The 26,821-nt window shown below is 38.9% G+C and overlaps 2 protein-coding genes across 4 annotated transcripts in view; one reads left to right on the top strand and one right to left on the bottom strand.

The window, feature by feature from the left end:
* Positions 1–51: 51 nt before the first annotated feature.
* LOC146452828 (N-lysine methyltransferase setd6-like) lies at positions 52–13,293 on the top strand. Of its 2 annotated transcripts, XM_085097375.1 has the most exons (10): positions 52–218; positions 398–576; positions 2,189–2,443; positions 2,544–2,796; positions 5,159–5,257; positions 5,819–5,920; positions 9,417–9,500; positions 10,106–10,814; positions 11,308–11,353; positions 11,799–13,293. In XM_085097375.1, exons 1-10 carry the CDS (start codon positions 108–110, stop codon positions 11,992–11,994), a joined length of 2,034 nt encoding a protein of 677 aa, XP_084953501.1. In that variant the 5' UTR covers positions 52–107; the 3' UTR covers positions 11,995–13,293. The 2 variants fall into 2 exon arrangements, with proteins under 2 accessions (XP_084953501.1, XP_084953502.1); XM_085097376.1 differs by lacking the exon at positions 5,819–5,920.
* LOC146452827 (intraflagellar transport protein 172 homolog) overlaps positions 12,783–26,821 on the bottom strand; it is a 29,925-nt gene continuing 15,886 nt past the window's right edge. Inside the window, exons 29-59 of one of the 2 annotated variants that reach the window (XM_085097373.1) lie at positions 26,458–26,506; positions 26,106–26,195; positions 25,897–25,994; positions 25,514–25,574; positions 25,200–25,274; positions 24,936–25,052; positions 24,670–24,736; positions 24,396–24,471; positions 23,959–24,117; positions 23,769–23,856; positions 23,048–23,140; positions 22,646–22,702; positions 22,433–22,485; positions 22,067–22,202; positions 21,383–21,478; positions 20,997–21,106; positions 20,730–20,793; positions 20,261–20,347; positions 19,872–19,988; positions 19,637–19,747; positions 19,353–19,472; positions 18,751–18,846; positions 18,557–18,616; positions 18,208–18,306; positions 18,046–18,102; positions 17,676–17,772; positions 17,467–17,558; positions 15,484–17,067; positions 14,396–14,580; positions 13,746–13,950; positions 12,783–13,261 (exon numbers count right to left, since the gene is read on the bottom strand). In XM_085097373.1, the coding sequence (XP_084953499.1) occupies positions 16,978–17,067; positions 17,467–17,558; positions 17,676–17,772; positions 18,046–18,102; positions 18,208–18,306; positions 18,557–18,616; positions 18,751–18,846; positions 19,353–19,472; positions 19,637–19,747; positions 19,872–19,988; positions 20,261–20,347; positions 20,730–20,793; positions 20,997–21,106; positions 21,383–21,478; positions 22,067–22,202; positions 22,433–22,485; positions 22,646–22,702; positions 23,048–23,140; positions 23,769–23,856; positions 23,959–24,117; positions 24,396–24,471; positions 24,670–24,736; positions 24,936–25,052; positions 25,200–25,274; positions 25,514–25,574; positions 25,897–25,994; positions 26,106–26,195; positions 26,458–26,506 (2,515 nt within the window). In that variant the 3' untranslated portion in view covers positions 12,783–13,261; positions 13,746–13,950; positions 14,396–14,580; positions 15,484–16,977. Of the gene's footprint in view, positions 13,262–13,745; positions 13,951–14,395; positions 17,068–17,466; positions 17,559–17,675; positions 17,773–18,045; positions 18,103–18,207; positions 18,307–18,556; positions 18,617–18,750; positions 18,847–19,352; positions 19,473–19,636; positions 19,748–19,871; positions 19,989–20,260; positions 20,348–20,729; positions 20,794–20,996; positions 21,107–21,382; positions 21,479–22,066; positions 22,203–22,432; positions 22,486–22,645; positions 22,703–23,047; positions 23,141–23,768; positions 23,857–23,958; positions 24,118–24,395; positions 24,472–24,669; positions 24,737–24,935; positions 25,053–25,199; positions 25,275–25,513; positions 25,575–25,896; positions 25,995–26,105; positions 26,196–26,457; positions 26,507–26,821 lie in introns of both variants that reach the window. The other variant, XM_085097372.1, reaches the window with a different exon arrangement.

Raw genomic sequence — 26,821 nt, 5'->3', positions numbered from 1 at the left:
CAACACTTTGCTAAGGTTTCTTTTTTAAAAACGTTATAGTGAGCGCCACAAAAGCCCCACCCAAACAACACTAAATTTGACCTCGACCCAGTCTTTCCGGTTTGCACATGGGATATGTTTACAACATGGCGGACGACGATGTTTCTGAGGACAGAGACCATATGTTGGATGAATTCTTGTCTTGGTGTGATACGAATGGTTTAGTGCTAAGCAAAAAGGTTAGTTAAGAACAAGGACAGTTGTTTTGGCGGTTCTTTTCAACCCTATCACCATTATGAATGCTCATTTGAGCTCAAAGCTCTTCACATAAAACCTTGCCTCAAGAAATCCTGCAGAAATCCAGATCTTTTTATGGGAAATTTGCCCTTTTTTAGCCTTCTCGAATCGTTGTTTTCAGGTGAAGGTTAGTCTCCAAGGATCATGTCATCGCTATGGTTTGATAGCGACAGATCACATAGAGAAAGGAGAATGCTTGGTTGAAATTCCCCGGTCACTCTTATTACAACCCAAGACTTCGTCAATCTTTGGGATTCTTGGAAATTTAACAGACGAGGATCAGTGTACTTCGAAAAAAAGGTAAAAGGTACAAAAGTATATTTTCCATGATTTTGCTATTATATAAACTAAGTTATTGAACAGATAGCTATTATTTTAGGCCTGATTTTTTTCATTTAAACAATATTTTGTTTCGACGTTTACTCTACGAGCAAAAAAAAAAGGCGCTCATCGCAAGAGCTAACGCTGTTTACACTGATTTTAAAAAAAACATCATGGTCAACAAGAAGCAGGACATAACAAGAAATAGCTAAACACAACTAAACAGCTAAAAAAATCAACAACAAAAATAAATAAATTAATTAATTATTTTTTATCGATTCAAATCTGCACATTAATAATTATTTATTCATTAAACTCTGGTCTCTCACAGAAGGGATCTATTGTTCTGATTGTCTTCAACAAAAACAGCCCAATCAAAATCTATTATTGGTGCATATTTCACGAGGGAGGGGACCCCCTCATCCCTACTTGTGTGACGTCAAATCATCATTTGATTTATTCATTAAACCTGGATTAAATTCTACTCTCTCCTAGAAGGGATGTTTTTGTCCACTATTGTGGCGGCCATATTTTTTACATGTTTTAGACTCAAGTATATATATACCATTTCCAAAAAGAAAATTAACCCTTTTGAAGCGGTAAATCGAAAGAATAACTTCTAAGAAGCACTCGACAGTTAAAACGGTGGAAATTGGAGAGTTCCTGGCAAAGAAATCATGCTTTGTTTGACAGTTTTAGAACCACAATGCGAGGAGGAAAGGTTATTAATAAGCTAAAACACACATCGCCTCACTTTGTCGAATTGATGCTTAAACGCTACTGGAAATCCACTTCACAAAAAGATTAAAGGTTTGATTGTCAAATTTTACTAAAAGTTTTCATTTAGGAGAGCCTTTTGCCTGTTTTTCTTTCTGTTTTTTTTTTTTGGTGAAACAAGAACAATTTGTAAATCTCACACTTTTATTGAAATTACATTACCAGAATAGAAAATGTGAGTCAGGCCATTTGTGTGGTCATTACGTTATCATAATGCCATTTCCAGTATAAATTTGATAAGTAGCGTAACACAAAGGAGTAACATCACGCTATCTTTGTGACTCAAACAATAAATTATTCCATTAGCTAGGATAGTTTTAGAAGTCTGCAAAGCATACAATAAGTAATAAGTAAGTAATAATCTTTATTTCATTGGTCAATTAGCTTCAATGGGAATAAATGAGGCCACATTAAGCATCCCCCAAAAATGCCATTAGGGGCATCTTGTTAATTGGTCAATTAGCTACTATAGTCAATTAGCCAACCAACCAACCAATCAGTCAATCAGTCAATTGGTCAATCAATAATTAATTATTAATGACTTAATCAATCAATCAATTAGGCAATCAGTCAATCAATCAGTTAATTAATCAGTTGTTTTGTTTGTTCCTTCATTCATTCATTCATTCATTCATTCATTCATTCATTCATTCATTCATTCATTCATTCATTCATTCATTCATTCATTCATTCATTCATTCATTCATTCATTCAATCAATCAATCAATCATTCAATCTGTCAGCCAGTCAGTTCATCAGTCAGCAAATTCCCATAATATATCTGTCATTCAATGAATCAATTTTATTTTTCCAGGTCTGGGTGGGCCCCTCTTCTTCTTGCCTTAATGTATGAATACACTAATCCGACATCTCACTGGAAGCCATATCTGAACCTTGTGCCTGATGTCACTGTTATGGATCAACCCATGTTCTGGGGAGAAGATGAACGACGGAGAGAGCTTGAGGGTACTGGGATAGAGGAGGATGTTGAATGTGATATACAAACTATTGAGGAAGAGTACAACAGTATTGTATTGCCATTTATCAGGAAGCATCAACAATACTTTAGGTAAACTCATGTTGAAATTGTGTTTGAATAAGTAGAATATTTTCCACTTGCATGCCGGAATAAATCTTGTTTACAGTTAAAATTGCCTTGTTCTTCCCAGTGAATCCTGCCACACCCTTGATCTGTACAAACATATGGCGGCATTTGTCATGGCCTATAGCTTCACAGAAAACAGCCCAGACAAAAATGCCAGTAATGATTGTGATGATAGTGATGATGATGATGAAAATGCATCCGCTTCTCCTGCTATGGTGCCAATGGCTGACATACTTAATCACATCAGTAACAATAATGCACGCCTGGAATATGGTACTGAATCTTTAACTATGGTGGCCATACACAATATTTCTAAGGTAATGTGTTTGGCAAATAACTAAATTTTTAATTTTTTTTGCCAGTGATAAGTTCTTGCAGATTGAAAAAAGAAAGAGGGGACAGAATTCATTTAACAATATATGTACATAGTTTTTGTGTCTACGGCTTCTAGAGAAGCGTAGACACTATGTCATCGGGTTGAGTGAAAGAGTGAAAGAGTGAAAGAGTGTAAGAGTGTAAGAGTGTAAATGCCACAGGAATCCCAAATGGAATCCTATCGAAAGCCGACGCTAATCCTCGACTGACCGAGATCTAAACGATTGTATTTCCGGATCAGGACAATGGCGACAATACGGTAAATGATGTTTTCCGATATTGATTTGCTTTTTTCTAATAGTTTACAGTCAACCCAGGTCACGCGTGAACAGTATTTCCAAAAATGAAATGAACATTCGAATTTCTCTTTGTAATGTCCGACGTGTGAATGGAATGTTGGGCATTTCGCTGGAAATCGTTCTGAAAAAGACGCATTAACTGAAAAAAAGATTCAAAATACTTAGGAAACAATTGTTACATGTATTCTTGAAATATTCAATTTTGCAATGTAAAAAAAAATTCATAGCTTTATACCGTCAATAAGCTAGGGAAATTTATACGGGAACTCTGAAATCTCGTTTGCGATTTTCAAAACTGACATGTAAATTTCAAAAATCCGTTCAAATTTCAAAAATATCGTTCAAGCGTGACCTGGGTTGGCTGTAAGTGATGATTTGAACCAGAATTCTGTAACTTCTGTAATTTTCATCGCAAACGTACGCGAATTTACTGCGAGTGATCGCTTTGAACAAACACGGAGTGTCTTCAAATTTTACATGCGTGTTTGCACGCACACAAAAAAAACTGAAAGTTTTTTGCCTCTAATAACAAATGCATCGTTTATTTCAATAAAATGTTTTGTTGGAAAAGCTTTTTGTTGATTTTTGTGTCTTTGTCAATTCATATATGCGTTTGAGAAGCGACAGATGCTAGTGCGCAATCAAGGACAATTTGCATAAGCGGGTTGAAATTTGATATGCCAAAGGTCGTCATCAACACGCCCTGAATTTTAGCAATTTTTGCGTTCAAGTGTGTTTTTTGGCAAATGATTAATAGGTAACCATATTATTTCACGTCAGAAAACATTTGTTTTTAACCGCTCTAGGAAAAAGTTAATTTATGCGAAAACTATGGAAACACGACAGGAGTCAAAGAATGATACTTGCCATTCATAAGTTCAGTATAGATTAATTAATAGTTTCTGTTGCATTTTATGCCTACGTTTCAGATTAGAACTTTGCTTTCAGTACTTTATGTTTAGAACTCTGCTGCATTGCTTTCAGTACAAAGTTGTGGTTCACGTTGTAAGATTATATAATACATTGTTTATGTTAGAATAAAGTTACAGTTCTCTTCAAACAAAATGTTTGTGGTAAACAATACCAGCTTAATCTCTTCTCACCAGTATTCTGTGCAACATTTTTACAACCATTTTTTCTATCTCTATCCTATTTCCACTCCTCCCTCTTCGTTTTCTTTTCAGTCTTATTTCCCTTTTCTTCAATTCTTTTATATCACATTTCTACACCAGTGCTGCAGTAGACACATGCAGTCTGAGACTGCCTATTTTTTTACATGCAATAATAATAATAATAATAATAATAATAATAATAATAATAATAATAATAATAATAATAATAATAATAATAATAATAATAATAATAATAATAATAATGTATTAAGTTTTAATACATTTCCATGAATATTTGACATGAAAAATGAACAATGTGGAACTTAGGAATCAGGCAGCATGAACTACCTTGTCATTTGGGTATAACATGAATACTGCTGAGATCAGAGGTGTTAGTGAAGTAATAACATTATAGAAAATAAAAGACTTGTCAGTAACAGTGAATTCTTCTTTCAAAAATAACTCACATCATGCAAATGTCATAGTCAAATTGTGTCAATAAATCTGGATACTCTGGGTCTTGCCAGAGTTGTCTGGATACTTGAAAGTCTGGAGTTGTTGGCTGTTTTTCTACTCATAATAGAGAAAGATGAAGGCAACCTGTTATCTCAAACTGTTGCCGAAAGGTGTTGCATAATAAATTTTTGAGTTCATTTTTGGAAAAAAAAAAAAAACAAAATAAAACAGAACAAGGAAACCCTTAGCAGGGCATTAGTTACGTGCATAGTTATTTGAATTGCTTGAGTCTATATCTGTTTGTTAAGCTGCATGTTGAAGTTTCTCAAAAAAGATAGATTTTTCCAAATGGTTTAACAATAATTTTTGTAATATTCAAAGCACTTAAGCGCTAAATTGTGTTTTAAGACTGCTTTATTTTCTCCGTTCTGTTTTAGGGACAGGAAATCTTTAACACCTATGGCAAACTTGCAAACTGCCACCTGCTTCAGTCTTACGGTTTTGTGGAAGAAGAATCACCAAATCCATATGACATGGTTAGTGCATCGATAATTTGCTGTAAAAAGCAAAGATGTTCACTCAGTAATAGATAGGTTAATACAGAGGATATCTACTGTGTAGGGAACCTAGCCCTCTTACCTGTAGTACCTGACGACTATGCACCTGTGGGGACTTTTCTGTTATTTGGTTCAGAAGTAGCGATGAGTGAATTTAATCTCAGCTGGGTTTCTTCTTGCCTTCAGTCAGTGTTATGTTATATTGCAGTGTGAAATGAGTTATGTAATCTGCCCCGGGTCATGATGTTTTCCGAAAGCAACTTCCGGTATGATCTCGAATAATGTAATGCAATTGATAAATAGGAAATATAAAAAGCCCTGAAATAGCGCGTGAGTCAGATATGTATCTGCCCCTGTCATGACGTTTTCAGAAAGAAATTTCCGGTATGATCTTGAGTACCGTAATGCAATATTTTAATAATTGTGAAGGGAGGATAGCTTTAAAAATCTGCAAAACGTACAATAGAAATGAATCAGGCACATCATCACATGTAAATTGCAGTAGAGGCATCTTGTTTAATATCTACTAAATGTTACCAGGTTGATATTCCTATATCTACATTCCATGAGGTGATGGAGGCAAATCAGACCCCCAAAGCAGCAAAACTGTTGAATGCTAAGTTTCAATTGATGGAAGAAATGGTTAGTAAGGGAAGTGGTCAAAACTACTATACTAGAACAGGACCCACCAAACCACAAAATAGATGGTGGCCTCTGCCTGCATCCCCCTTCCTCAACCTCAAAGGATGGTGTCTTTATTGTATAGTCACCACTCTATCCAGCAGTAAAAAATGACAGTGAGATTCAAACCTCACGTTTCTTGTTTATCTAGCAATGCTGACTCTTGCTAGCTGAATATTTGTGTCAACTCAAATTTTAAAGCCAATAAAATTTTGTCGGTAATGTTCAGGAGATAGGTGGTGTCTTCGATAACCCCCGTCCCAGAGAAGGTGGGTCCTCTTCGAACAAACTTGTTATGACCAGTTCCCTAAAGCAATGTGTTTCTATGTTGTGTCCTAAATGTTACTGTAAGTAGTATGTAAAACAGTAAATATTGTAAGATACTTTCTTGAAACATTTTTACAATTTTTACAATCCGTGATTACTGTTGAACTAGCTATTTGGCAAGCATTAACAATCTCAGTTCTATAAACCACAGACAGATGAATTTACAAAGTCTTTGTTGTATGAAAAACAATGAGCATAAGAGATCATAATAAAAACAAACCCACTGGCCTCTAGTAAGCGCTAAACTACTGAGAAAATAATTCTTCCAGGGAATTCATATAGAATGAAAGATTTGAATGCGATGGTTTTCACTGTCAGACACCACTATCCTTCCATCATCAAGAATTGCTGTAGAGGCTGGTCTGTTTAACTCTCCTGTACTGCTTCCTGCACTTCCAAACTTTGCTACAAATTTTCCACTGCTTAGATCAAACAGCTGGACTCTGTCATTGCCCGAGTCACAGACCATCAATTCGCCTTCTTTGTTCACCGACAACAAAGAAGGATGATAGAACTCCCCATCCTGGACACCCTCCTTTCCAATTGTATAAAGAAGCTTTCCGTTAAGGTCATAAATTTTGATGCAGTGATCACCCCAGTCTGATATTACAAAGTAGTTTTTGTGTTGGATACAGTGATAGGGGTCCACTAAGGAACATTCTCCACCAAATTTAGTTATGAAATTCCCACCAATGGAAAATATCTTGATTACTTTATTACCGGTATCAGCAACAATAACGTTACCGTCCTTGGCGACAGATAAACCACAAGGATACTTAAGCTGGTGGTGAAAAGCACTGAGATATTCACCTTTACTGCTATATATTTGGATTCTGTGGTTATCTCTGCTCGCCACTAAAATTTTGCCATTGTTATAAGCTATACCAGTAGGGTAGTAAAGCTCACCAAATTTGCCAAACGATCGTAAGTAGTTGCGATCACTACTGAATACCGAAACTCTGTGATTACCAAATTCAGTCACTACTATCTCGTTTCTGTCATTCACGGCCAAACCCCAAGGGCATTTGAGCATCCCAACAGACGAACCGCGTTGTCCAAAAGTTAACACAGATCTGAATCGCCTGGCTTCGGCTTGAGCCTCGAAAGGATTACCACGGACATGTTGTTCTTGTGGCGCAGTAATCGGTTCACTTGCGTGTTGCGCAACAGTTTTTACAGAACCAATTCCTTCGTTTTTCAACATCTTTAAAAGGTTTTTGCTTTCAGTGAAATGAAAACAAGGAACGACTCCGGGGTCACTGATGTCACGGCTAGTTTGGGCGCTCTGTTCCTGAAATACTATGTCGGCTGTTTCTTTAAATCCTTGGATTTCAGCTTTAGAGTATCTGTTCAAAAGAGCTTCGAATTTTTTGAATGCTGATTCAGCCATTTTCATTTGATTTTTAACTTCACTTTTCTTCAGTTCGAGACGCTCGAGTAATTCCTTCGCTTCACTGTCGACTGTGTTGAAAATTCCCTGCTTCTGTGTTTCAATAACTGCAGTCATGTGGTCTGCAGTTGTCTGAACTGTGCTCTTCACGTCCGCTACTTGCTTGTGAACTTCCGTGCTGTTCTGGGCGAGTTTGCTGACTTCATTTCTCCTTTCTAGTGCTGTCTGCTTTAGCAATTTAACCACGGCCTTCACATTTGTAGTATCTTCCTGAAGCTTCTTGGCGTGACCTTTGTGATCTGTTGCAGCACAAGCGTTGCATATGGCAACTTCACATTTCTCGCAAAACAACTTCAACTCTTGTTCCTTGTGGTTCTTTTTGGGACAAAACGCTGGTCGGTTTAACACGTCTTCGTCTTGAACGTGTTTTAGCACCAGCGTTCGATGTTCTTTATTTTCTCGAATTATATTATGTCCTGTGATGCAGGCGTCACACCAAAAGACGCAACACTGAAAACAGTAAAAAAATTGCGCGCTTGTTTTGTCGCAGTTTCCACAGCTAACTCCAGTTGTATCACGATCTTTGATGTCCACCACATCTAGCGAACTGTTCGCGCAAAAGTTGGTTGGAAATTCGCCAAGATTCCCACTTTCAGAGTCTCAGCAATGTGGGCATGTAACTACACCAAGAAATGGACGTTGAAGGTTGTTCAAACATTGCTGGCAGAAACTGTGCAAACAGGGTAGCTGTGTTAAATCAGTGAACGAGCTCTTACACACAGAACATGGCACTTCTTCTGATAAGGTCTTTAAATCCATGACGAACGACGAAACACCACATTTGCGATCAACTGAATGGAGTTTAAATGCTGCTGGCGGGGAAATCATCCGTGAACTATGCCTGATAATATTAACCAATAAAAAAAGTGGTATCTGAAAATGTTTGACACCGTTGTCTTCTCAGAATGATTGTCGGAAATTTCTGTTTTTCCAAGAATTGTGCACGTGGAAAGCTTGAAATTGTCTTACAGGTAAAGATCTTTTCTGATCAGATTGTTTGGGAAAATGTCTGATGTTCTACTTAGACTGACAGACATCGAAACTGTCATAACTAGGCAGTCTACTAACGAGAGAATACGGATTCGACAATGTATTTGCATAATCTCTGACTCTCATCGCGCGTACACCGCGCGCGCGTAACACGTGAGATGCGAGCCTTATGATTCATGAATTAGTAGCCTGCGAACAGGCTCAAAAGTGGGGTATAGGGCGAAAAGAAAACTCGGCGAGCCGGGCGAGCGCGATTTTTGTCTTCGCCCTATACCCCACTTGGGAGCCTGTTCACAGGCTTTGAATAAGAGATAAGTAAAACTTAGTAGTGCCCCATAATTAACAAATAGATTATGAGCTCGAGATTTCTATGCGTGATAGTTGATAAGGGGGAAGCCCGAATCAACTATCACGCGATAGAAATCTCGAGCGAATAATCTAATTACTTTAGTATAAATCTACTAGTCGTTCAAAACTGACCAGCATGATAGGCTCACTTTTTTATTGAATAATGATATAAATAGGTCACACCACCGCACACTGTTTGGCTGCTCACTCTACTCACTATCTACAACAGAAAAGATAGTGAGTAGCATAGCCAATAAGAGAACAGCATTCGTGGTAGAACGCTAGTAGATTTACACTAAGTGGGCTTATGCAGTAACGGTGATAGTTGCCTTCTCTTTTTAGGACGTGGCATCCCGAGATGACATGTTTCTTTTTGGAAAGGATGGCTGTTCCGTGTTTAGTCCAGATTTATATGCCATATTGAAGGTAAATATGAAAATGCTAGAGTTTAATAAATCTCAACCTTTCAAGGATTCAATTTTCAAAGCTTGAACTCTATCAGGCACTCAACCACTTGTTCATAATGCCAACAAAAACAACAACATTTTATTGAAAATTAGAAATATAACTAATTATATTACTTTTCCCCCGCAAATAGCTTGTGAACTAATCGAGGCGAGGAGATCTGAGGACATATTACAAGTACAAAGTTTATCTATATTTAGATGGACTAAATGACAGTGAAGACACTACTATACAGTGAATAGGATAAACTAACATAAAACAAAGCAAATACATTAAAATTACGAGGAGAAGCTAACCTAAAGTCTTAAATAACTTAGTAAGACGGGAGACTTTGGCATAATTATCTTCTGACCGCAAGAGATTTAGTAATAATTCATTTATCTTTTTGCGAAAGGACGAATGTTTGTAAATCGCCAGTAAATCAGTCTTCTTTCAGTCGGTTTGAAGTCGTTAATCAGTCAGTCATTTCCTCGTTTTACTAACACAGTTGGGATAAATTAAACGGTGGTTTTCACGGTGACTTTCTCTGAATCTTGTCTCCACTAACTTATAGTTTCTTTTCAAAGATCCTTCATTTGACCGAGGCAGAGTTCGAACAACTCCTTGAGGAGCAAATTACGAAACAGAGAAGCGAAGAATTTGAGGACATTGCTCATGTGTTCTATTGTGAAGATGAGAAAACGGCAAGAGAGACGAGCAGGAGAATTTTTGAACAGGTGTTTAAAGCAGACAAAAAGAAAAGGAGGACGGATGAAGAGAAAGCAGCGAGGGAGAACAAGAAATTAAAAATGGCCCACAACGATGAAGATTGCGACCTTGCAGTAATCTCTTCAGAAAGCTCTTCTGGGAATGAAGATTGCAATGATGAGATCACCCCATGTTTGAAGGATGGCTTAGAAACCGATAACGGTTTGTCTCACAATAACAGTGACCTGAATCCGTCGGTTGGTGGAGAAGGCAGTAGCTGTGTTTTAGACGGAAAGAATGCGAGAAAAGGCGTCAAGAAAGATCTTGGAGAAAGATGGATGGATGAAGAAAGAGCTGATATTGATACTGGTGGCAAAATTGATAACGGTGACGACAACAGCGATGATGATGAAGATGATAATGATGATGATGATGATGATGATGATGATGATGATGATGATGATGATGATGATGATGGCAATGACAAGGATGATGATATTGACGTGAACAGTGATAGTGATGGTGACAATGATTGGAAGCAGGCAAAGGAAGACGAGAAAGAAATATCTGAACAATCACTAACTTATGGTAAGTGAGAAAATATTCTCACCACAACAACAACAACAAACGAATAAAAATAATTTTGAAATAGTGATATATAGAGGGAAAGCTACATCACCGCAGCTCATAGAGTGTGTGCACGACGGCCATGTTGGAGGACCGAAACAATACAATGATTTTCCTTTGGGAAATATATTCTATTTTTATGCAAATATCTTCTATTGTTTTAGCCCTCCAACATGGCCGCCGTGCACACACTCTATAGTTATTTATATAAAGAATTTGTAAACATTTGATTATGCAGAGGGATGAACATGGGGTAAGTTAGAGGAAAACCTTCAGAACAGGTTTGAGGCCAGAGAAACAGCAAATAATTAACCCACTTATGACACTGGATCATTGAGCTTTCACCATGTACTGAGCCATCACTTCCCCATCCCAAAACAACTGAAGGCTTAAATTCGCAAAAGCTGGCGTGCTGCAGATCGGTTTAACTCGCTGGATTTATTTTCTTCTGCAGATTTATTATCCCAGTGGTCAGTGGAATGGAGAAGAACATTGAAAAGGTAAGAGGGTCGTTGCAAGGTAGCTGCTTTCTTGTTTTGCTTGGTTGGTATCCTGTAGTTACCCACCTCAGATTTCCTTTATGTCACGTTGGGTGTTTTAAAAAACACCTCGTTTCAGTTCAGATGATTGCATAATTAGGCGATGACGTTAAGCCTAAGCTATTAAGGGATCCTAGAGAATCCATAACACTGTTTTAATGCCTGGTGTTGTGTTCTGCTCTATTTACATTCACCCGAGAAGTCACAGGCATCCCACGCATTCTAGTACCTATTGATGCCACAGGGTAATGAGGTATTCATGTGAAGTAAGCGTGCTTGTCTAAGACAACAATTGACATCGTGAGATCAGAAGCGATGCCTTTACATGCTGAATCCGATCTCAGTTGAATTGTAAGGCATATCTGAGCATTAATACTATTCAGTAACATTGTTTTGTTCCACACAGAGTTGCGGAGTTCTGCGTAAAGCTACGAGATGGAGACGGCAGGTTGAGCGAAGATGCTACAGAAAATGGCAACCTGAGTAGACGGCAATTGTTCGCTTCTAGAATCAGACAAGGCCAGAGATCTATATTTCAACAAATCTGTGAACTTGAAGACAAACCAATCTGCCTCTCGGACAATAACTCTACCGGAGAATGAAAACATGAAACAAGCGCCTTTACGTTAAATTGGGGGCCGTACATAGTGGAGGGGGGGGGGGGAGGGTAGAGGGGGCAGCTACCCCCGCCAGGAAAACTAAATTATTTTTTTTAACATAGTGTTTGAGTTTGCTGAGCTATTTCTTGTAGCTATATTGGTTCGAAATCACAAGAAAATCGACAAATCGACTGAAAAAATCGCCCTTCAAAATTTGTGAATTCCAAATATTGTTTTGGAAAATCTTTCGAGGCAACGGCCAGTACAAGTTTTCTTGTGAAAATAATGATTTTGTAATTTGGGCTGTCCATGGTTTAGAATTGTGTAAATAAAGAGTGAGAATCCTACGCGACGCCCTCGCGGATGTTGTAGCCTTTTTAAATCTAGTCAACACGAGTAGGTTTTTTCAGAGCTAAATTCAGCGTAAATCGGTTTTTAAAGGCTTGCGCTACTCCCAAGTATTTGTAATAGATTTGAAGGATCTGCTGTTTACAGTATAGCTGGAGTTTAAGATGGTATATAAATCATCAATGTGCAGCAGAGACCTTGCAGGCAATTTCGAGCTAAGCAAGGTGTTTATGCCATAATATATCATGAAATTTTAAGACAAAACGCATCTATGTGTTTTGATTTTTTTAAAGGTCTTAGAGGCAATAACTTTCTGTGTAGGGGTGAAATTAAAAACGTCCAACTAGAAACCCTGTCTGTATACAGAAGACCCTTGTGAGGGGTGTGCGGAAACAAAAAAATCCTAGGTACGGCCCTGACTGTTCTACAGTCGAAATACTCAGTGAGAAAACAAGGATCACTTTAATAAAACATAGACATTATATTACATCTTTGAATATTTGTATCTTTTTCTATAATCAATACTCTGGATTTCTCAACTTTACTTTATTTTTTACACCTGGGCCAGGTTGTTCGAAAGTCGATTAACGCTAATCTCGGATTAAAAATTAACCGAGGTTTTCATCTCGCTTATTAAAAATACTTTTAAAAGCTCAATTTTAAGCTAACGGTAAAGAAAAGTCGAAGTCAAAAATGAGGAAGAAACGTCTTTTTGAAGAGTCTTCACTGATTAGTTATTTACTTGGAATCAAAGTTAGCTTAATCGGGCTTTGATCAACTGGGCTTTGATGTAAAGATATTCATTAGAATTTATTTTTTTGTGTAATTTTTATATGGATTTTTGTAATATTTGTGTTTGTTTCCTCTATTGTAGGAGATCCGTTGTAACCTTGTATATGGTTCAATAACTTGTTTTCTGCTCCTGAAAGTGAAATAAAGCAGGATAAATGGTTACTAATTCGAGTTTAAGCCATTAATATTGGAATGGTCAGGACTTGGGATTGGAGGATTGAAGGCTGCAAATCCACGTTATCAATCACTATTTCTGTCGGAGAATACTATCAAAGAATTGATACCAACAAGTGACACGGAAAACAATGGTGGAAATTCCGATTTCACTCGTTTAAAACTGAACCTCAGAGAAGAAAAGTTCAACGTTCTTTTTGAAAAACAGGAAAGTGGTCGCACTTGAGAATTTCTTCAACAGACTGAAAAGTTAGAACCGCCTTTTACAGCAAACGAAACAGCAGCACAGGAAAGCACGGCAAAATAGCTTTCAGGATTTCATCCACAGACTCCAAACAATCTAAAATCAGTGGAACTATCTGTTCAGCTTAATCACAGAGAACTTCTCAATTTGAAAACTTACACGTAAGGTTTTAAACCCTAAATTAACTATTTCTCACCTGAACTAAGCAATCTCGATTCAGCACGCTGCTGCGCCGCAGGCATTCAAACACAGTTGTATAGATTCAAAGTTATTTTCGTTTCCTAGCACTCCGTTGTATATGAATGGCAAGCACTGTCCAGTGACTTTGTTGTAGTAGAAGCGTGACACATAAGAGTGACCAACACCTGGGTCTTTCTCCAAACAACATTTGTCCGCTGTACCTGGGAAATAAATTGGAAAAAAATTTGGCTTTATGAAAGCACTGCTTGCTTGAATCACACAATTCTCAGTAAAGCACTGTTTTATTATTATTATTATTATTATTATTATTATTATTATTATTATTATTATTATTATTATTATTATTATTATTATTATTATTATTATTATTATGATTATTCTTATTCTTTCGTAAATGACCATTGCCCTGACTATCATCTTGTGTTTAGTTTGGTTAACAGCGCGGAAAAATCGTGAAAATAAAAAAAAAAATAAAAAAAACGGCGGGAACGATGTGCAGGCAATAAATGATGATGAATTTTAGGAAACAATTCTCTTAATTCATGGTATGACAGAACGTGAAGTTTTCGTAGTCTCAATTGGAACACGATTTTTCGAACTAAAATGAGAACCAACAAATAAAAGACAACATTGATTCCGTCTCACCTTTTGTCAATGTGGTAAAAACAGCGATAAGAAGACAGAGGACGAGAGCTCGAATCAACATCCTGTATAGAAAGGTTTTAACTTGTAGATTATACTCTTCTCCGATACTGGATGAACTGGGTTAACGGATACAAAGCACACATCTCTTTTATACTGTATCTTATACGGAAAAGCTGTGCATTTTCCTGAAAGTGGAAACTAGATTAACAGATTGTGTTTCAAGGACGTTTAGCTGAAGCGGTTGACCCCGTACAAGGAGGGCAGGAAATTGATGGACGCATTTATTGCTGTTAATTGGTTGATAATTGGAGAGGTAAAATTTACAAATTGCTGCATTTATTTTTAAATTAATAGCCTTAAATGATCTTTTGTAGTTGAGGTAATATGCTCAGTACAACAGAATGTGATTGACACTGCTTTTGTTTTAGAACTTCCTGAAGAAATGCTGATATCATAAAACACAAACCCAAACGATAACAACAACTCTTGCTTGGCCACCATGATTACCAGAGTTTTGTTTAAAGGAAGTTCAGCTGGAACAATTGATCTTGTAAGAGGAAGCAGGAAGTTTTGCTTTGCTCTTTGCATTTATTTATTTAATGGTCACAATCAGTGACAATTGGGAAGGTGGGATTAACAAATTACTGCGATTTCTTCCTCAAATTATCAGGTAATGCGAGTGGGAGAAAGCCTGGCCAAAGTTAGAGTGAAATGTATGGGACAGATCCTCGATATAACGAAATCCTCGTCATAACGAACACAATCCGGAGCCCAAACTTAAAATCTACCCCGATATAACGAATAAATGTAACACGCGACAGAATATGAATGCGGAACAAACCAACAGCGATGAAAATCCTTTAATCCTGTAACAAGGAAACAACTTCTCGGTCAACAGCTCATTATATATACAGTATGTGCTATAGGGAGAGGTATTATCTGTACAGTTTTCCAGTGCCGTAGCTATGTACAGTGTAAAGCAGCTTCATACAGACACTAATGCACAGATGTTTAATATTTAATCATTCAGATCTGGAAATACTGGGTAGTGCAACGTAACACCGTTACAAAACAATTATTAACTACACCTCGATAAAACGAACATTTTGGTTGTTTTTGCGCAAATTCGTTATAAAGAGGTTTTCGATATGACGAACCACTTTCCCAAGTCCCTTGGCACTCGGGTAAATCGAGGTTCCACTGTATGAGCCGATTCTCCTCTGGCCACCCTGTTCACAAGTGTTTTGTTTTTGTGCAAAGGAAGTTCAGCTGAAACAATTGACCTCGTAAAAGGATGCCAACAGGAAGTTATTTTCGCTAATATGTTCGCAATGAAGGTGGGAAACAAATTACCACGATCTCCTCCTCAAATTGTCAATAGCATGTCTTCTGTCTTTTTACAGGTATAGTAAATACATATACGAGTGCAAGAAATACGTTGGGCAGACACGACTGAGCCACCCATCTTTTCCCGTTACAAGGTTTTGCACAGCTGTTTGCAGCATCCGCGGCTGTTTCTGCTTCTCATAAACCGTTTTTACGAGTCACTGACTTTATCGTTATGGAAGCTAGTTTTGTACAGATCTTTGTTAGGGGGATGAAGGCGACTGTTTTAGTATCTTGGAGAATCTGAATGTTTCGCTTTTTTTAGGACCGGGAAGTGATGCTTTGTAAAAAAACACGGAACCAGTTTCTATGAATTGCGTGACAAAAGTTGTGACAACACAACTATTTTAATGTTCTTAAACAAGAAGTACACTTATGCACAACACTAACAACAGTCTGCACTATATACAGCAAACATAACTACAACCAAGAATATTGAGTAAGAACTCCAGAGTAAGCTGCTGCCCACTTGCTCGTGCAAGGTGGTGTTTTTTTAGGGTCGAATGAGGGATGTGACGCTAGTTTGGGTGTCAGTGTATTGCAGACAAACGAGTCAAGTTTAGGTCGGTTTGAGTTGGTTTGGTTTCTATAACTTTATGTATCAGCTTGTTACAAGCATGATCATCCCCCGGGTGTTTGACTTTTATGAGGAAAACGTTTGGTCAAATTCCTCACTCTATGTGGACAAGAGATCATGACCAAATGCCCACTGATCGGGGTCGCAAAGAACGCAGCCTGTCAATTTCTAGATAACGAGGGTTTTGATTTGTGACTTCAACTGCGCGTTCGCGGACCAAATCAGGTTAGTTTCTTTCTCTATGTGAGAATAACCGCGAAATCAAATGCACAAGCTAGGGAAGGGAGGGGAGGGTAAAGTCTTTGAGGGTAAGTTTTCCAGTGAGGAGTGGGCAGGGGATTATCTTGCTCATAATAGACGAGCGATCTTCATTGTTTGATACGTAGCTGAGGTTTTTTTTTTTTTCATTAGATTTCATCTGCAGTTTTAAGATTAAAGAAACAGAAGAATCTTGAGCTTGGAAAGCTTGGCCGAATCCCTTTATATTACGAGTTTTTCAAAACATTGATTCTCACGCATCAAATTGGGAAATAAATACTATGTTTTTGTCGCCATTCCTGACACTGTAAGTTATCTTGTGTGATCTGATGGGAATAAATAGCAGATGATTTGTGTGTCCTCAGTTGAAGGAATAAGAAGGGTTCTGAGGCGCTCCGCACCAGTTCCCTAGAAAACGCAGCACATCCTGGCATTCGGGACTGTGGGAAACCTGGAAAGGAAACAAGAAGCATTATGGATTGTTCAATCATCAAGACACCAACTGAACTTGAATGAATCGTACATTACTGTTCCTAGACGTTCTTTCGTTTCTCCATCCATACACTGCTCAGCTAACTCTATGGGCCATTACCGAGTTGCTGTGAACCTCACTATGAAAGCGGGGCTAAGTGCAAAACTTTTCATATGAAAATTAGTTTTGTTTGCATATGAAAGAAAACTAATTTTCATAACCAAAACTTTACACTCGGCCTCGCTTTCGTGAGGTTCTAAGCAACTCGGAAATGGTCTATTGGGTTTTGCTATGGAACCTATCTGCTCTTTCATGTCGAATCACACATGGAGCTTCTGTTTGAAATCGAGACAGTTAAGCACAGGACAACCAACCCACCTTAGTAGCCATGATAAACTTGTTCCAGTCCTCCTTGTTAGCAGCCTTGCCCGGCCGTTTGAACTCGATTTTGTTTCGCAAAACAGGATATCCTAAATAAAGACCAGACTTCAGTCCTTTCTTTTGTGTAAAACCAGCAACAATTCATGGAATATCGTAGAATATTTAGAGGAGAACTGTATTTCATTGGCTAGTAAGGATATTTATACCTGTGATAACACACGGTAAAGATGTGATGCCGGTGTTAACAGCTAAAAGACATGCCTCGTACGTGTCACGCTCATCTGTCGGCAAAACTTGCTCCACCTGTAGAGAGGAAGTAGGACTGATATCAGCTCTGATCAAGGTCTTCTTACTAAACACTACCCTATAGAAGCGATGGAGTCAATTAAATCAAATAGCGTTTTAGACTCGACGATTAATGGAGAACTGCTGGTAACATTCCCCTGTCACCAATAGAATTGGTTTCAGTTTACTGTCGAAAGTAATTCGCGTTTACTTTGGTTTTGCTTTATTACGCTCTGTGATTGGTTGAAAAAAAAAAACCCGCGCCTCTTTGTTAACCAATGAAAATCCAACCTTTTGATCCATTGACACAGCCAGCACCCACTCTTTCACTTCCTCGCGTTTTTCCTCCTGAAAAATACAGAACAGAAAAATAATTTAAAGTTATCGGTTAGACTCTGTTAAGTGTATCAAGCATCACTCTTCCTCTCGTCTTTGTTGATTGTGAAAACTTACTGGTAAATGTTGTTTATCCGGGACAGGAACCTCAAATGGGATGTCAGTGTCTGAAAAGTCACTGTTGTCCAACATGTCAAGACTTCCTTCCTCGATACCCTGGAAATAAACAACGAAACATAACGTGTATCAGTTATTCAAACCAAAACATTGGACTCGTTCTTGTTGTTGAGATCACTGGATAGCATAAAACGAAAGAATTCAAAGAAACGAGTACCAAAGGAAGCAACTAAAATAAACCGATAAAGATTTCAGTAACACCAAGAAACACAATAGAAATGGCAATTCACGTTTCACGACAAAACAAATTTTACGAAAACAAAGAAACACGTTTCTAGATGTGACATACCTCGCTGAGATCCAAATAACGATTGAGAAAAACGAAAGCCATGTTGTCCCAGCCAACACCCTGTTAAGTAGTAAATAGAAAAGGTTTGTTATGGCGCAGGATTGTATGTTGCTGGTTACACAACTGGAAAGTCGTCCATGAGACATTTGAAAATATGATTACACACTCGTATGGTGAAGAGATCGTTCACTAACCTTTGCGGCGACTCCAGCCTCGTAAAAGGCCTTGTCACATGGGATAATATCAGAATGTCGGAGAAGAGAAATGGATAATTTGGCTGCCAGGGTATCCTGTTGAAACATTAAAAAAAAAGAAGAAGTAAAAGGAGAGCTCGTCTTTGTAAAGTGGTAGCATCAGGAGTACCTTCTACGAAAGACAGGAAACATGTCTAAATTAACAACGGTTCCTGTTTGCCTTGCTAATACGCCAGTTGATGCTTGCTAGTTGCTCATTCCCAAGAGTGACTAGCCATTTGTAGAAATGGAGGGTGATTACCGGAAATGAAATAGTCCTTCATTTTCGGAAATAGCGAGCCATTAAAGGGAAGTGAACATTGAACTCGCGTACATTGATTTGCAGAAAGCGCGACTGGGTTTCCTTCCGTAGCAACGCAGGGAGTTTCCGGAGTGACGTCTGCGCCATTCACTTTGTAACTGAGCAACAGTACAAAGAAAGGGGAGTGGACAGCAAATTATGACCAAAGAAAGTTCAACCCGTCTCTAAGGAAAGGCACTTTGCAATTTCATACAGTAACGTGCGACATCTGGTACATGCACCAAAGTAAACAGCCGCTCACCAGTGATTTGTGTTGCATGCAGGCGCATCTGGTACTGTAGTAATGGATGATCTCCAACATAACCTCAAACTCTTGAGCCTGCGGTGTACCACCCGCTGATCCTTTACTCAGCCCTTCAACCTAAAATAAATATTCAAAAAGATTACATTCATCCTGTGCAAAATACTTCCACACAGCCAAATTGATAAATGGACAAATCACGACTTGTGCGGCGTGCGAACACAAAGCTGCGGAGATTTCTGAAGATTTTTGTGGGTATTCATTCAGTAATGTTTAAAACTTACTATTTCAAAGAGAACGTCTCTGAGGTCAGCCCAGGTGCGGTAACTCTCAGCAGAATTGAGTCCTGGCATTGATATGATTTCAGATATAATTCGCTTGTAGATGTTGAAGTTCTGTTGGAAGAAATGCAGTAATGTCTTAGCTGGGTAATTTGTTCCATGTATGAAGCTCATTGCTGGAAACATGTGTTTTGCAAACTGTCAGACCACTACAAAATGGCTGTTTTGGTGTCCTCACCTGCGGATTAGCCGGTGCACCGTATCTACAGAACAGGTCCAGCGCCTTTAGAGTATTGTTGTCTTTGATCAGATTAGCAGCGTACAACGCAACGTATTTACTAAGAACTTCGTATCCCTGAAAGAAAATAGACACAGAATTAGCGCGACATAAGGTGGTAGACGTGAGTTTAGGTCGAAATTTGACTTCCCCAAAAATCTTCATCAATCAAAAGATTTTGTACTATTAAGCTTAAATCCGAAAGATGAGGACTTTCTGTCAACCCGTTATGGTTGTTATGGTCCCCCATTTTGAGTTTCAAACGCTAACGCATGCATACTAAAGGGGAAGCGGAAGCAAAGGTGCTAAGGCAGTAACATGACAGTGACATGAAACTGCCGCCTTCGTACCTGTTGTTCAGCGGTTTCAATAGCCTTGTCCCATTGTCCTCGTTGTACCATCATATCCAAACCAGCAATCACATCTACATCAACCAACTGGAAAAACAGGAAAAACAGGTCAGACTACTCATACACCACTGGCAAAGTAAGCTACAATCAGCGTCGACATTGAAGTCGATGGAAAAACCTTTCCCCTAGTGTCATGTTTCTTCATCAAACCAGTCAGGACGCGCGCATCCTCAGTTTTGAAACAACATCGCTCAGGTTGGGAATGAAGCAAAGCGCTTTGAACAGATAGTGCTCTAACATTGTCAAACGTTGCAGGTCATAATAGAATGGTTTAAAATGCAGAAGAGCGAAACGAAAGAAAACAACAGAACAACTTGCAACTTAAAAGAAGTACAGGTTATAATTAATTGTACAAGATTAAAACAGATTACGAAACGCAGGTAGCTTCTTTTTAATTGTTATTATTAACCTGTTCAGCTTGGCCTTTCTGTTTTAAAAACGCAACATAAGCGTCTTCCACATACTGTTCGTACCTGTAAAAGTGAAAGCAAAGAGACAAGAATAACGTCACAACATCATTGAGAAAGAAGATAATCTTATTTCTGCTGGGAGAATTCGGATTTTCTTTTTCCAAATATGCTTCTGTCTGCCACTGACTGAAAAATACATTATTTCTTGACAATTGCGCAAAGACGGGGGAAAAAGAGAATCACTTTGCAAACTTTAATTGACTTACTTTGGTGCCATCTCGGCAGCACATCTCTTAGCTTTGGGCCACAATTCACCTTGAATATACACATCAATGGCTTCTTTTACCATCTCCACTCCAAGATAAAGCTCACCAGCCTGGAAAGGAAAAAAACATGAAAAAAGGTTAGTTTATCAACCTGATTAGCAGTAGAAGCAATTGATGACTCTTTAGAGCTGTGCAAACATTCGCCTTTTTAGCTTGTAGTTTTACACCTGCCTTCTTTTGCTCTGCCAAATTTCAACTTGTGTGACACCGAAAGCCTTTTCAGTTCTTTATGAAATGCCACTGGGCTGTCTATAATTCATCGTACAGTGTGCAGTGGAACATTCGCACAGGCCTACCAATAAGTGGAGTGAAAGTCAATAACAGACCTGTTCATAGCACTTGATCTCTGCGAGTCTTGCACAGGCCACCCTCGCCACATCATAAGCACGGTCACTGACAAACTTCATAGCAAGTTCAACAGCCTGCAAATCAAAACAAGCACGATAACACTGAGTTAAACGGTGTTTGAACACTAGTTGTCACCCCAGGTGCCTCAAGATATTTCTTTTACAGTACGCCTTCGTGTAATATGAGGGGGTGGTGTAGTGGTTAGCGCGTCGGACACTCAATCGAACTTTTGACTGGAATATCGGAGGGTCGGTGGTTCGAGGCCAAGTTGGTCTCTTCATTGCTGTGTTGTTTCCTCCGACAAAAAAGTTTGCTCCATATTGTCTCTTTTCACCCAGGTGTATAATGGGTACCGGCGACATACTGCTGGGGGTAACCCTGCGATGGACAAGCATCCCATCCAAGGGGGAGTAGCAACATTCCGGGTTGCTTCTGCTACAGAAACCGGGTCGCTTAGGCTTGTAGCGCGACTAAACCTTTTGTGTGTCAAATAGTTTATTCAATAATATTCTGCAATCCATGAGCGACTTTAATTTGCGTCTCAGTGACAACAAATACAACACATTTGTCCAGCTTCTAAGTAGTGAAAATATTCCGACTCCGGGCTAGCACAGGAAAAAATATCAGAACTTCAAGAAGTTATCTCAGTTCCACCGTCTCACCTTCACCATAGCATCTTCCACTAGTTCATGGTCCGTGGTCATACTGGGTGTAATCTTTATGTACATATCAATAGCTCGATTGTACTCTCCTTTCTTTTCCCACTCAACCCCTTGATTCAGTAAAGACTCTGCACCTCTGAAAAAATAAATACATCACCCAGTCAGTAAGAGAAACAAGCCTCTTTAAATAAATCCTTGAATACCAACAAGCACATACTGTCCTTAGCTAGCAAGAGTTAGTGTCGAACGTAATCTCAGGAAAGCGTGAGGGGTACTCTTCCTCAACGTGACCTTATCCTTGAATTCGCACCCTTCATTAATTCTTGTGTCTGCTACACAAGCTTGTCCTTATCGAAAGCACGGTACCTGTTGCCTTTGGACATCACCTCTCTGTCATACTCGTCTTGCCACTGTTCCAGCTGTTAAAGGAGAAAAACAATATTTCAAGTTTATTCTTCGTCACAAAAACCATACACTACAAAAATTTGGCACGCATGTGAACACAAAAAAGGCGAAAGCACGCTCAAGACTCGTTTTCGAACTATGTAAATTCTAAGGCATTGTTGTAAGACTACATACCTTATGAGGCAAATACTCCTTCACAACTCGTAAAGCATCGGTCCACATGCCAGCTTCCTATAATCAAGCAGATATCAGAGAACTCCAGATCAGAATACTAGTGTAAAAACCACTTTCGCATTTCAAACTTGTCATACTGTGTTGCTGGACAGTACAAAATGAAACAGAAGGAAAGAGGTTGATGTGAGGTATGCTGGTTTGAAAAGTTATACTCGAACTGTAATCTTACGTTCGCTTTGTGCAGACATTAGTGCAACATAGTCGAAAGAAGAAACTCTATTTGTAACTATTTGAAACGCGATTTAGTTCATTGTCGATTATAAAGTTAGTCCACTAATTAAGTGATACAATAAACTTATCGGATGGTCAGTTGCTTATTAAAGCATTTAACAATAAACTTACTTTGTAGTAACGTGCAGCAAGTTCTGGTCTCTGAGCGCGCAGTAGAAATGTCTCTGCTTTCTGGAATTCCTTTTTGTCAAATGCAACACGAGCCTATGATAGACAAATAAATAAACAATAAATACCTCAAAACAAGGTTACTATGAAAGGCTTTTCTCGATCTTACATCTGCCTTTCTTATATGTCTGCTTCACCTTTTAATAAGGGACAGTAGCCAATTTTAAGCTCTGCCGTCTACAAGTAGGTAGAGACCTGTAGTATGAGTACGAGTTTTTCGAAAGAGTGCGCACGCGTGAACCAGCGTCATTTTGGCGGGAAAACGAGATAGCCGTCGTCATTTTACTACGAGTTTGTGTGAGAACGGCGTAGTGGCGAAAACAAGTCCTCAAAACGTAGATGATCTCGTCCTTTTTGGAAACACGAAAGGGCTAAGCTATCATCATTCAAGACAACTGCGTCAAGTCCGTCGTTCACAGAGAGTAAAATGAAGCTTCCTGGGCCCAGTTGCTCGAGGCATGGTTAGCGCTAACCCGGGTTAAATACCATAACAACCTATAGGTTTTAATACCTCTTAACCAATGGTTAGCGCTTACCATGCTTCGAGCAACTCAGCCCTGGGGTATATCTCTTCTTAGTACTTCACTAAAAACTTGAAGTGAAATCGCACTCGTACTAGACTCTAAAGGTGAATAATGTAACCTCACAAAAAATCGTTGTATACCTGTCCTACTAACACGTCCGTCACGCTGTCTGGGTCGTTTTCTTCCGCTACTCTCTGAGCGCTGTCCCAGTCCTGGTTATGAACATACCTGGAAAGGGAGGAACAGGGAAAATCACAAAAAAGTTACACCGTTCAATGTTTTTTGATGCAGAGAACACAATGAAACACTTCAGATTGTTTTTAAACTCACATTAGCACAGCCTCCTTGGATTTGCCAGCTTTAATAAATTCCTTTTCAGCCTCACTAAACTTGCCCTCATCCTCCAGAAACATGGCGTACTTCAGGTGAATGTCTGGCAACTTAGACTTCATCGCCGTACGGGATAAATCGAACGCGAACTCAAAAGCACTGAAGAAAAGACGAAAAACTCGTGATTCAGCGCCTTATTTCTTAGAAACAATATCTTTTCAGTGACTGTGCAATGTTTACGGCACCACTGCATTGCCCTGCACAATAAAGCCTCGGGAACGCACTCAAGCATTTCATACTAATGACGTAAATTAAACAGGACTGGACAGTTTTACCAAAGATTTGAGCAAGTCAAGAGCCAATCCATCACTTTACTGTGGGTAAGTAAGACCAACACGTTTTCCAAAAGACAACCCTCCTGTGTATGAACTTCTTACCAATTCTCTGCTGCATAATCTATTGCTGATTCCAGCAAACCAAACTTGGTCAGTAACTTTACAGCCGAGTCTCCTCCTGAAAAAGGCATCCAAAAGGTGATCAACAGTTGTTTTCTCCTTGCAATCAAAATGAATGTTGAACAAGCACGTGGTGAGAATAACTATATCATCCGTTTGGGAATAATTGTCTCGATTTATCTCATTCTTATAACTAAACTAAAACAAACGTATGGCCGTCAGAAATGAGAATTTACAGTTTGATCTTGGTTCTTACCCAAACTCTTTGCCCACAAGTAGGCCACTTGCTTCGACGCATTTTGACTACCGTGTTGCTTGGCAACCTAGGAGAAAAGAATGGTAAGATGGGTGTGAAGAACGCCGGAACGGCAAAACGTTCAGGGGAGTGGGGTTGGGGCACTCTGACAGTTGTGACGTCAATACGATGTCGCGAAAGGGATGGAAAGTCTTACACTGATAACAAATAGCTTCTCTATGAAAAAAACAAACAAGCATAAACGAGTTGCAGTGCATTTAACATACCCTATATGCCTCCTCCCACATGTCTTGATTCCTGTACATGTTAACTGCTGCTTTCCAATCCCTCGCTTCCAAGAAATGATGTTCAGCCTGCCGCAACTGTCCTTCAGATTCCAGTTCCTGTACAAAGTGTGTGATAATATGATGTTAGTTTGCTATTGTCTGACCGTTTTCACCATTTTTGGCAACGGGCTAAACCTATAATGGACTTCAAAGCAAAGAAGTCCAAGGAACAGCCTCGATTTCAAGAATGTTTAAACAATGTACCTTTGCCAAGTGAATGTGAGTGTCCGCCAGTAGATCTTCATGATGAATGCCCACAAGTCTGATCATGTTGTCGAACTACGAAAAGTAAAAGCAGTTATACATTAAATACAACATCATTACCAAAAAATAACTGAGCCCAAAGTACAAGCCATAGTCACGACTGTTACTTTTAAAAACTCATTATTTGAAAAATCAAAATGTCCGTGTAACCGTTGTGTGGCAACAATCAATATTGATCAAATTCCTTTTTCAACAGAAGTTCAATTTAATTTGAGTGCCAGGGTAATAGTGAACCGGCCAGAAGAACAATTTACCTGCCGCAGTTTCTTGTACATGTTGATGGCTAAGTCGGGCTCATCTACAGTGCAGTATAATCTGACAAAAAAAAAAACAGTTACAAGCCATAGTTAATTAATAAACTCCCCCTTCTACAATCTGTTAAAAAAGAAAATACGCATAAACTGCTTCAAAACAAAAAATATATTCTAATTCTTGTGTACAATCCCAACTAGACTGTTTTGGGAAACCATGCTGTCTTCTTCGCCACCGCGAGTCAACCTCGTTCCCAGGGCTTTCTCCTTCCCTGGGAATGTGGTTGATCGCGAGTCACGTATTTTCCCGCCTTTTTTTTGGGGGGGGGGGGGGGTGGTGGTAGAAAAGCCCGCGTTAATGCATACAACCAAGTTAGACTGATCACCTCTCTGCCTCTTTGTATTTGCCTTGCGCCTCCAACTCTTGAGCCTGCGATATGTAGATTACAGCAACTTCCTCTTGTGTCATACACTGAACTGCAAGCTGTGGGGGAAAAAAACCCTCTAAGTTATTAAATTTAACCTTTCACTCACATAATCATGGAGGGAAAAAATGAACGGCAAAGATTGATAATTGCAACTCAGTGCTTGTTACCTTGTGTGCGGCCTCGTACATGTTGGCCTTGGTGTACATCTCGATAGCGGCCCGTGGGTCCCCTCCCTTGACAAAATACTTCTCAGCAAGCTGAAGGTCAGAGGAAGCCGGATTAGTAGGCATAATAAGAACTGATCAGTAAAAAAAGAACATGAGATACAAGGTGGATGGATGGATAACTTTAACATGGTAAATTCATCAGTACAGAATAAAAATTAACGAACCATCCGTAATATACTATTTCTAAACTTTTTACTCTAATACTGCTTTACATGAATTCCGTATATCAAGGAATATAATTAGTCACTCAAGAGGCTGTTGCTTGTCAGTAACAAATAAAACAAAACAATACCTTGTATTCTTGGACTTGAGAGTAGTGTTGCGCGATATGGTGATAATACCTGATATAATAAACATGTAAACTGTGAGTTAAATGAAAAACTACTAAAGTATGTCATTGGCAGTAATGCGCGTTCGAACCACAGGCAACCCATTGCCGAAGCTTAACCCTGGATGCCATGCTGGTCAATCACAGTGCGTTATTCCATAGACCCTTATCACTCGGCGGCCATGTTGAGTCTCAGGAAAAATAAAAAGCTTTGTTTTTGCACGGCAAGCCTCGTACTGAATTCGCGTCGAGCCGAGGCTTGACGAGCGAAAACAAAGCTTTTTATTCCCCCGAGACTCAACATGGCCACCGAGTGATAGGGGTATTT

The sequence above is a fragment of the Pavona decussata genome, unplaced genomic scaffold (genome assembly GCF_977016875.1).
Source record: "Pavona decussata unplaced genomic scaffold, jaPavDecu1.1 SCAFFOLD_366, whole genome shotgun sequence".
Classification (NCBI taxonomy): Eukaryota; Metazoa; Cnidaria; class Anthozoa; order Scleractinia; family Agariciidae; genus Pavona; species Pavona decussata.
This window is presented reverse-complemented; position numbering and strand designations above follow the sequence as displayed.

Coding starts and splice junctions, on each gene's coding strand:
- LOC146452828 (XM_085097375.1), top strand. CDS start 108: ATGGGATATGTTTACAACATGGCGGACGACGATGTTTCTGAGGACAGA. Junction 5,258..5,818: donor CACCAAATCCATATGACATG/GTTAGTGCATCG, acceptor AAATGTTACCAG/GTTGATATTCCTATATCTAC. Junction 11,354..11,798: donor TGGAGAAGAACATTGAAAAG/GTAAGAGGGTCG, acceptor TGTTCCACACAG/AGTTGCGGAGTTCTGCGTAA.